General features: G+C 32.6%; 1 protein-coding gene across 1 annotated transcript in view; it reads left to right on the forward strand.

The window, feature by feature from the left end:
* The first annotated feature begins 2885 nt into the window (after nt 1–2885).
* The window catches only part of LOC145247459 (protein lin-28 homolog), a 224628-nt gene continuing 215954 nt past the window's right edge, over nt 2886–11559 (forward strand). Inside the window, exon 1 of the mRNA XM_080109243.1 lies at nt 2886–3299. Within this exon, the coding sequence (XP_079965369.1) occupies nt 3182–3299 (118 nt within the window). The 5' untranslated portion in view covers nt 2886–3181. The remainder of the gene's footprint in view (nt 3300–11559) is intronic.

Here is an 11559-nt window from a genome sequence, read left to right on the forward strand (position 1 = left end):
AATTTATTTTTCGAGTTTAATCTATTGTCATATTATTTAAAATAATTAAAATAATAATATAAAAAAAAACATAATAAAATAAATACAAATTTAGAATCGAATAAAAATCAGCAAAAATCATTTTCAATTTTTACTTATTCGTAAAATAAAGCATTCAAAATTTTATCACCAAAAAAATCTTTTGTAAATAAATAAATCACGTCTTATTTTTTTTTTTTTTTAGGAGTATAAAGTTTGAAATCTCAAACGTTAAAAATTTCACGCAAAAAAAAAAGAAAAAAAAAAAGGGGGGCCCGAAGTTTTTGTTGACTGTAGAAGCATGTTGTTGTTGTTGTTCTTGTCAAACCGTAAGGGCGGAAAATAAAGAAATTGTGGGGAGGGGGAGAATTAGAAATTGAGGGTAGGGGAAGAAGAGAAGGGAGGGAGGGGCTGTGTGTTTCGTGTTGGGGGCTTCTACTGGTGTCTTCTCGTCGTCCGTCTAAGGCTCGCCTCGTGACAACCACTGTGTAGTCAGTCAGCTAAAAATGAAAGGTGCGTTTTTTTTTGTTTTTTTTTTCTTATTATTTTATTCATTTATTCATTTATTTTTACTAGCATTAAAAACATTCGACTCCTCCTGCGTAGGGTGGACAGGAAGATGGTGGAGGTGGGGGAGTCGAATGTTTTTAAAGAATCATTGACTGCATCAGTTTGTGCGTGTGTGCGCGTGCGTGTGTGCGCTTCGACTTCGCCTCTTTCCCCCTTTCTCCTCTCGAATTCAAATTTTTCTTTTCTTGCTTTATTTTCAAAGGAGAGGAGGTGGGGGGGGGGGCTAGCAGCTCCTTACGATCGGTTTACGCCCGTGTTCTGAAAACATTTTTTATTTTTTCAAATTAAATTTCGAATTTCATTTTTTTTTTTAAATGTATAAAGTGCATATGTAAATATTTATCATTTCCGTTGCTTGATTTGAAAATTATATTTTTTTGTTTATTAAATTGAATTTTAATTATTCGATGTATTTAATTATGTTTTTTTTTTGTATTAATAACGTAAGTAAATAAAAGAAAACTTTTTGGCCTTTACCCCCCCCCACACACACCTCTCTTTCATACTTCTCCCTCTCTCTCTATCTATCCTCTTCATCTTCATCTCTCTCTCCGTTTATCTGCCGTTTTTCTTTTCATCGCTTTCTCTTTCTCTCTCTCTCTCTCTCTCTCTCTCTCTCTTTCTCTCTCTCTCTCTGTCTATATATATGTACGTGTGTGTGTGTGTGCGCGCGCGCGTGTGTCTTTATACCTCTCCATCTCTTTCTGTGTTCATCTCTCTCTCCATCCCAATTTTTCCTTTTCTTCTCCCCTCTGTCTGTCTGTCTGTCTCTCTCTCTCTCTTCATCCCAACTCTCTCCCTTCCTCTTTCTCTTTTTAGTTTTCTTACCCAACCCCCACCCCGTACTCTATACGCCCCATCCCTGTCATGCCACCATCGTTTGTCGAGCTTCCGTCACTCCGTCATCTCCCACCATTAGCTTCTGTTTTCACTCCCTCCACAATCTCCTCCTCCTCGTCCTCCTCCTGTGATATCATCACCATCATCATTATTATTATTATAATTATAATTATAATTATAATTATTATTTATCTTTCTTATCTGGTTCCCCCCCCTCCGCCGACACTCTATCCTTTTCTTCGTTTCCCCCTTCTCCTTCCTATCTATATCCATGCTACAGTGCACCAAGAAAGACGAAGACGGAGACGATGGGTGGGGTAATCGCTCACCGTGTGAATGCGATGGTCTGCTGCAGCGCATCACTGGGGTGGGGTCCCTTCTAAAAAAAAAAAAAAGACAAAAAAAAAAACAAACAAAAAAACTCAGTATTACCTAACCAAGTATTCGCCCCATTCAAATTTAATTTATGACAGTGCTCGAGTATTCACTCAGCGTCCATCCCTCTAAAATGTGACCCACGCAACCCAACCATCTCGGCTACTCCAAATATAGGGGACCCAATCCGAATTGCGAGTCAACAGCCCCCATTTAATAAACAAATCAAATATTTGACAATTTCTTTAAATTTTTTCTCTTCTTTTTTATTTTTATTTATTTATTTATTTTTTAAGTTATCAAAAACGTTTTTATTTGTTATATTTTATTTTATTTAAATCTTGTATTTTAGGGAGCTGGCTGGTCTGATTGGTGGGTCGAGAAGTTTTTATTTATTTTTTTTTTCTGGGAAGAGAGGGGGTGTCCTTAAACCGGATCACCTGGAACGGATATCCGCGTTTCAAAAAAAAAAAAAAAAAAAAAGTTTTAAAAAATTAAAAAAAAAAAACAAAAACAAAAACGGACACAATACAGCGATTGTCGGCTCCACCCCCGATCAGCTAACTTCGCTATTCGTCCATGTCGTTAGTGAGACACGTCGTCTTCTGAATTTCATTGACTTAAAAAAAATCCATTTCTCACACCGTTGTTATTTTAATGTACAAAATCTTCCTCTTCTTCTTCCTGGTGCATACGTTGGTGTCGGATGAAACACAAACACCTGGGGGAGGGGGTGACGAAAAAAAACAGGGGGGTCGTGCGGACATAGAGGGGAGACAGCGTAACGATCTATACGCCTTTGTACAGTCGCGGGCGCCCCAGGGGTCGCCCGGGTCTCTTGGAGCACCTGGCAGCTTTCTACGCATCGACTAATAATTAACGATCGAGTCTCGAGCTGACCACGGCGAGACAAAGCCATGATCGCCCTGATAGCGTCACAGTCTTTACAAACTCCAGGGTTTTATTGTTACAAATCCGCTTAAATTAGCTGTGAAACGCCGTGACCATGTAGTTTCCGTTTCGATCAGCGACGTTAACAATCGCGTTTCTCTTACAGATTCGTTCGGGCCCTTTTCTCAACTTCTCCGACTGTCGGCCCCCTTTTTTTATTATTAGTATTATTAGCGTCATCTCCTCCTTTCGTCAAAAGAAGAAGAAGAAAAAAAAACCGACTCCTTTTTATCTCTTTTTTTTTTTCAACGTTTTAACTACAAACTGTTTCAATTCCAATATCTTTCTATTCCGTAGTGTTTTTTTTTTCTTTCTTTTTAATTCTTAAATACACTTCAACATAAAAACCACCCGTTTTGAATTTCCAGTCAATTCCGGGTGCATAGCGGGTTTTCGACACCTCACATCACATCTCCGAGAACCGCCGATGCCACCCGAGAAAGCAAGTCACGACCTCACTGCATCCATGTCTGCTGTGCCCAAGTCGTCGTCCACCGCTGAATTCTTGCAGCCAAGTCCTATCACCGAGGAAATACACGCCGAAGGTAAGTACTATCACGTTTATAAATAAGCTCTAACAAAAACAAACAAAAAATTAAGTTTATTTTTTTTATTTTTTAAAAGTTAGCAAAAAACGCATCGGATTCATTTTAGTAAATATATTGCTCGTCAAGAAAACCTTACAATTAACTTTGAACAGAAACGTATCGCTCTAGAATGTAAGCACGATACAAGACATGAGATAACATCAAAGTTATAAACTTATTAAAACTGCGACAACTTTTAATATTTTTGATTCAAAGTTTGGTCGAAATCGCGTCGAAAGTATTGCATTCATTGATGGCTTCACAGACGATCTCTTTAAAATGTTTAACTGTGTTTCTTGCAAATACGTGCCGGAAATCATTTTGAACTCAACCTAAATAAACTAAATAAATAAATAGAACTGCAGAAAAATATTTATAATGTACGTAGCCATCACGGAACGGAAATATCATATTCCAAAAGTCGCGTAAACTGATCAAGTGATTCAATTTAAATGAAATACTGAAAGGCCGTAAGATTACAGGTTGTTTAATAATGTGAACATAAAGTCCTTTCAATTTTAATTTTCAATTTATGTGCTAATAAGCCAAATTTATAATTACCCATATCTATTTTGCTAATAACATTTCCTCCGATGAGATGAGCCATTCATTGAAAATCCATGGGTTAAGGAAAAGACTTTAATAATTATGTCTACTCGTTTGTCAAACAATACACGATTTAACTCAGAATTTCCATATATATATATATATATATATATATATATATATATATATAAATTCAATTAACTTTCTTGGATTTATATTTTTGGATTTTACCGTCATTGGATAATTTACCTTTCACCAGACTATCCATTCACGTGTAATCACCTTTTTCTTCACCATAGTCCCTCTGCTTCACTTTTTGTTATCAAGTAAGATCTTTGACTTACTTGCAGTTTCATCAAATACTTTTGTATGCAAAATCCGATCCCGCATTTTGCTAATTCCTACCCTCTGATGAGAAGGAAAGTATTTCTTCGAAACTCCGCGGATTAAGGACTATTCACTTATCAAGTGTTTCCTTTTCAGATAAAATATGTTTTTAACTCTTTTTTCAACGTGTTTTTTTTAACATGTTTTATTAACTGTTTAAGTTTGAATTTTCTTTTATTTCAACCTTATATCAGATATTGTTACCGATTAAATATAAAATAAATTTTAAGAAAAAACGGTGTACAAATATTCATCTATTATACCCACATTCACCTGCCCTGTGAATTTTCGTCGCGTAAGGAGGAATGCAGTTTGAAAGATGGAGAGAGAGAGAGTCAAAAAAGGGACTAAAATCGTAATCGTAATCAGGAATCGGAAAGATCGGAACTTTTGGGGGTATCGGAATCGGAAAAATATGTGCCTATGTTCCGATGCCAAAAACGATTCTTTTAACTGTCTCTATTTTTTATGTGATTTTGTTTAAAACAAAATCTTTCACTGTTGGTAGTAATGTCTAAATAGTAAATATTTATTGCTTTTAAACCTAAAATCTATCGATCACCCCCCCCCCTCCTCACAAGTGTATTTTTTTACGTCTGAGAAAATATCTGCACATTTAACGTGTTTTTACGGCAATCAGGAAAAAACAACAACTCTATGGTTAAATATTTAGAGATTTATATTGGAATCGATAATTGTATCGGAATAGGGAATTTAGTACGGGATCGGTAATTGTATTAGGATCGCTAAAAATATTGGAACCGTCCCATAAGGAAAACATATTTTAAACGATTTAAAGCGATTATTGTTAAATCGTTAGCATTACAAGGCTGATCTCGCAAGTTTGAATTCTTGTAAATCTATCTGACCTTGGTTTTTTATTTTTCAAGATGGTCACACGAGACAGTCCCCTTTTTTTGCCTACTTATAAAGCTTGATTTTCTTCGTTCAATATAAAACTACTTAATCAATTTAAGTGATTTTTATTTTGATCTGACATCTTTGTTCCGTGACTAATGCGTACATCTCACAGATTTTCCTGTATTTTTTGTATTTTTTTTTTGTTTTTTTTTTTCAAAATTAGGTTGAATTCCAAATAAGAAGCTTATTCGCTAAGAAAACTTCGCAATTTATATTCAGCAAAAACAGCATCGTTAGAATGTAAGTACAATATACAGCACAATCACGTTGACACATCGGTTTCCTTCAGATCACCGAAGTTAAGCAACGTTGAGCCTGGTCAGCACACGATGGGTTAGTGATTTTTCAAAATAGTCAACAAAGCAAAAAAAAAAAAAAATGGAATAATAATAATAATAATAATAATAATAAATAAATAAGCAACAAATAAATGTTACCAAAGGCAAGATAAGTTACTCGTTTAACCTTGATAAATGTTTTGTGCGTTTTACCTTATTTTAAAGTGTTTTTTAGTTAAAAAAAAATAAAGGCAGTGTAAAACCGGTCGAATGAAAAACAAATCATTCAAGTGATAACTGAGCCTCGATAATCGCTCGAAAATCGAAAATTCGGAAATACTATATGATTTATGTCATTTGTCCTAACCGGAATAAAAATACCGACAAGGGACCGCGTGTGGTTTGGTATTCTCCTTAAACTTTCATTTTCGGCGTAAAGTAGAATGTATGACGCATGCCAAGTACCACAAAAAAATGGCATTAACAGTAATTTGATAATAAAACATGTAAGCTAACGAAAAAAAGGTATATATTTAATAAAACCACGAAAATATATTATTTAATCAATTTGAGTGTTTATTGAGATGAGTATTATTCATTCATTCATTTATTTATTGCGGACTATTATCCCATCTTTTTAGTTGTTGTTCCGCGACGTTTCGACCAACTATTCCTCTGACCTTCGTCAGGTGGTTAACCGCGACAGGATAGGAACGCCGAATCTCCTAACTGCATCCTGAACACTTACTGCTTTCCATAGTTGTCGTCGTTCGCCACGTTTTGCCGAAAATTTTGCATGTTTCTGATTCAAAGTTTGATCGAAGTCGACTTGAAACTTCCGATTGGATCGAGTTCTTCAAAGATGATTCTTTAAAAATGTTCGTTACCAATCAAAGTCCGAATACCACTCAAGGATAGCGTGATTGAATGTAAGGTGTTAGTGTAGTAATCGTTAATGGTGTAATTTTATTATTTAAGAGGACGGCTCAACAAGAACTTGTTTACATTAGACTTGAAAGCTACGATATTGTAGTCGAATGGAAAGTACGGCGTTTCACAGGCGCACAGTTCAATGAAAGAAGCTTTGTTTTTTAGTATTCTTCTATTTTGGCTATTTAAATTTCGAAATTCTTCTGATATTCCCTAAGTCTTTTATGGACATTATAACGATTTCGTTGAGTCAAAAAAAAAAAAAAAGAAAATACTGCCAACTTTCTAATCCATTAAAAAAGCAAAACATTTCCCATCCAACGGATGGCAAATTGAAGATTTTCATCGGACAAAATTTACTAAAATGAAATCGATTTTATTGCCAATTTCTATATTTTTTGTCTTATGTTTTTATCGTGTAAAATACATTTTTTTACGCAATATTGTTTAAATAATTATTTTCTTACTCAAAATTGTGCAACTAATTTTTTTTTGTGCTGAAATTTTCAAATCACTAAATTTTCTTTAAGAAAATTGTGTATGAAACCAAACAAAAATAAATTATTGCATAAAAATGTTTAAATAACAATTTTTAAAATTAAACTGTGGCTATGGATAGTTTAACCCCTTTTTTCTGCAGAATTATGAAAATGGCCAACTTTTTACACAAAATTGTAAAATGATTAACTTTTTACACAAAATTGTGTAAATAACCAACTCTTTACACAAAATTGTCAAATGACCGACTTTTTTTTAGATAAAATTGTGTAAATGACCAACTTTTTTACACAAAATTGTAAAAATGATCAACTTCTAACACAGAATTTATTACAGAAAATTGCATAAATGACTAATTTTTATACGAAGTTGGATAAATCAAATTTTATTAAGCCAAATTTTGTGAATAACTATTTTTACGCAGAATTCTGCTTATGAAATGTTATGTAAAATTGTTTGATTGACTAAGTATTTCCCGTAAAATTATATATATTACTTGAGGATGACAAAAGGTAACTTCTTGATCGCAAATAATAGTTGTTTTGACCAAAAAAAGAAGAATAGAATCGTTAAGCAATTTTTTTTCTTTCTCATTTTTTTAATTTTTAAATCATAACAAAATGAGTTGCAGAAAAGCTACAATTTACGTGAGTTACCAGTAATGGTTTCAGACGCCTGAAATGCGAACTTTATCTTATTTCCATAATTCCAATATTGACCGTTTTTTAGTTCGTGCTACGAAAGCAATTGCAACTGTAAGATACTTCGTAAAAAAAAAAAAAATATTGCATATCGAATCTTTAGAACTAAAAGCAACTAAAAGTACGAATCTTTATTTAAAAAATAAATTTAATGATAAAAATTCACAGAAATAAGCAAAATCGTAAATACTTTTTCAAGTTTAAGTTTTTTTTTTGTCGTTGTTGTCAGAAAGCTTGTACATTTCATAGCAACTATTCGCCCATGCAAGGAGCATTGTTGCCACATCTGGGCTGGTGCATCTGCCTTTAGTCTCTTGCTCTTGTGCAGAGTCCCCTAAAAAGAGTCTCCAACCTAATTGGTTCAGCACCATCAACCAAACTCTAATCCCTGTCCTATCACCGCCCTGTGTCTATTTTGCAAGTACTTTAATGGAATGTGTTCCGATGAACTCGAAGCACAAGTGCAAATACCCCCCCGACTAACCCGACAAGGAGCAAAGTCCCACCCCTGGACTGTAGAGATCCTTAGATACTGGAAAGTCTTCTATTCTAATAGTCTATGAATCACTAAATATTTAACTATATAACTGTAATTTTTCTATTTAATTTTACACAAGAAGCACCGCCTATCAAGGCCTAGAGGCCACTCGAGGATAAGGGTTAATGTGTATACACTAATCAATGTGATTATAGCGTAGCAAACATAAGTAGTGGGAATTTTGTAAATTGGATTACTTAGGAGGGGGCGGTTTATCAAGAATTTGTTTACGTTGGACTTGAAGACAATCAGATTGTAGTCAGCTGGAAAGCAGGCAGTCGGAAGAGAGTTCCACAGGCGTGCAGTTCTAAGAAAGAAACTTTGTTCGTGGAATCTAAATTTAGGTTTAGGCGCAGACAAGGAGTGTAGGAAATTATTGATTGTGATTTCGGCCAGATGAGTGTTTTTCGTGAAAGTTTGGCGAGAGGGGGGACCATAGATTGAAGCTCAGATGAGCATTTACCATGAAAACAACGATAAAGCAGGACAGGCTTCCCTCTAACTGCTAGACTCTGGAAATCCATCCCGGATTCTTGCTTCCCTTACTGTACTGACATGCAGAAGTTAGACTCTTACATCCAAGTGAGAATGTGTTTTGTTTGGAATGAAAATTAGTAAAGAAAAATAATTTAATAAGTGAATACTTAATTTTTTTTAAATTGAAAAAAAAAAGTTAAACGCAAATCTATTTATCAGAAAGTGAGATTCCAAGAAATTTATCTGCTTCACAATTAGATTCAGTGATTTTTTTTAAAGGATAGTTAACAGTAAAAAAACAAAACAAAAACAAACGGAAGTGAAAAAATTAATACACAACAAATAAATGTTACCAAAGGCAATATATGTGACTCTTCTACCTACCTGGTAAAGTTACATTTATTTTTTAACTTATTTTAAAGTGTTTTTAATTCAAAATAAAAATAATATAAAGCGTGTTGAGGTAGAAAAGTAAAAAAAAAAAAAAAAAAAAAAAAAAAACGATCTCATTCGAGCGGCAATAATCGCTCAAAAATCGAAAATTAAACAAAATACTAACAGCAACACACCCAATAAATGTCACCGATTGTGCGAAAAAAACTTTAGTAGTATTTTATTTAATTTTCGATTGTTGAGCTATTATCAAGGCTCGACTATGGCTCGGAAAAGAACACCATTCTGTTTTTCGTTCGTTCTAATTAAGCAGGTTTTACATATCTTTTATTTTTTTAAATAAAAACAATTTAAAATAAATTAAAATACAATATATATATATATATATATATATATATATATATATATATATATATGTGTGTGTGTGTGTGCGCGTGTGATATAGATATGTATATATATATATACCCTTATATATATTCTTATACGTATATATAGCTTATATTTATCCTAATATATATATATATATATATATATATATATATATATATATATGTATATATACACACATATATAAGGATAAATATACACGTATATAAGGATATATACATATATATACATATATATATATATATATATATATATATATATATATATATATATTCATCTGTTATCCCTTTTTTAAAAGATGGTATCACCCAATAATCGAACACAAGATTCAAGCAAGCAAGGACACCCAAACAGTCCACAGAGTTTTAACTTTTTATATATATATATATATATATATATATATATATATATATATATATATATATATATATATATATATATATATATATAATGTGTGTGTGATGCTCTCACTGGCACAACTATAGTACTGATTGACCTTTTGGCAACTTTGAACTACGTGGGTCAATGATTTTTTTCTAGGTAGAATTATTGTCATGGTGAGTACTTTTATTTTTACCGCTATTATAATAATAATAATAATTATTATTATTATTATTATTATTATTATTATTATTATTTGTTTATTTTTAAAGTTTTATTTGTAAAAAAAACAAACAAAAAAGTTTAAAAAAAAGAACTAAACATATCTCTTCAAATAAACATGATCTGTGATCGATACCATGCGTATCAATTCGTGATTTGTACTCATTTTATTTCCGAAATCTACTTCATATCATCCGGCCACTTGTAGAACCTTGCACTCCCTCATCATTCTTTTGATTGTGACCACTGTTTCCGACGCATTTGGACCAAGTTTAGAATTCATGCAAGAACAGAACACTCATTCCTTTTTTTTTTTTTTTTTTTTTTTTTTTATTATTATTATTATTATTATTATTATTATTATTATTATTATTATTATTATTATTATTATTATTATTATTATCCTGTCTGTTATTTTACATTTGTTTTAAAGCGTTTAGGCTTCAAAAATTCTGTATCGTTATTTTCATGGAAAGTGTTCAACTGAGCTTCAATCTTTGGTCCCCCCTCGCCAAACTTTCACAAGAAACACTCGTCTAGCTGTAATCACTATCAATAATTTCCCCCACTCTTTATCTGTGCCTAAACCTAAACGTAGATTCCATGAACAAAGCTTCTTTCTTAGAACTGCACGCCTATGGAATTGTCTTCCGTTTTCCTGCTTTCCGGTTGACTACAATATGGTTGTGTTCAAGTCTAAAGTAAATAAGTTCTTGATGAGCCGTTCCATATAAGTTATTAAATTTACCAAATTTTCATTACTAATGATTACTATATTGACCAATTTCTACTGTACACTCTTTAACCCTTATCCTTGAGTGGCCTCTGAGCCTTGATAATGTGGTGATGCCTTTGTAAAAAAAAAAAAAAATAATAATAATAATAATAAGAGATTTAAATACGGTTCAGCAGCGCGGCCAATCAAAATGCAGATTTCTTTTTCTTTTTCTTTTTAAATAATGTAACAAACCACAAAGATCGGTTACGTAACAATTATGACAAAAATAAAAGTGCCTGAGGTTCGGTATATTACGCCGAACGAAAGGAGGGACTCGTAAAAAAACAAAAAAAGAACAACAACAAAAAAAAAACAATGCGAAATAAGGCGGACAAAATCCACAGCGAAAAACAAAAAAAAAATAAAAATAAAACGGAACACAGACACTAATTTTAAACTTTTAAAGTAACTTTTTTAATATTAATTTATTTAAAATTAATACTTTCGACTCATAGAAAAGTCTTTATTGGGAAATACAAACAACATATATATTTACGTGACATGTTATTAAGCCGTACGAAGTCTACGAAGCATTGAAAATCGAAGTTTGTTATAACGATATTCGAAAACGAAGCTGTGTAAAAGGGAAGTCATTTTTAGATTCTTGTCCAAGGTTGCTAGATTGAACTTTTTAAAGCCAAATTTCACAAATTTGGCTTTGTTTTGAAGCAGTTTGCCCTTCAAAAATTTTATTTAGCCTTTTTGAAAGTGTAACGACAACGTATGGGCTAACAAAGAAATGGACAAGTAGAATATTATAGAGATTGATTTCACTTGAAGT

This window comes from Euprymna scolopes, chromosome 25, assembly GCF_053919585.1.
Source record: "Euprymna scolopes isolate OS-2025 chromosome 25, ASM5391958v1, whole genome shotgun sequence".
Taxonomy (NCBI): domain Eukaryota; kingdom Metazoa; phylum Mollusca; class Cephalopoda; order Sepiida; family Sepiolidae; genus Euprymna; species Euprymna scolopes.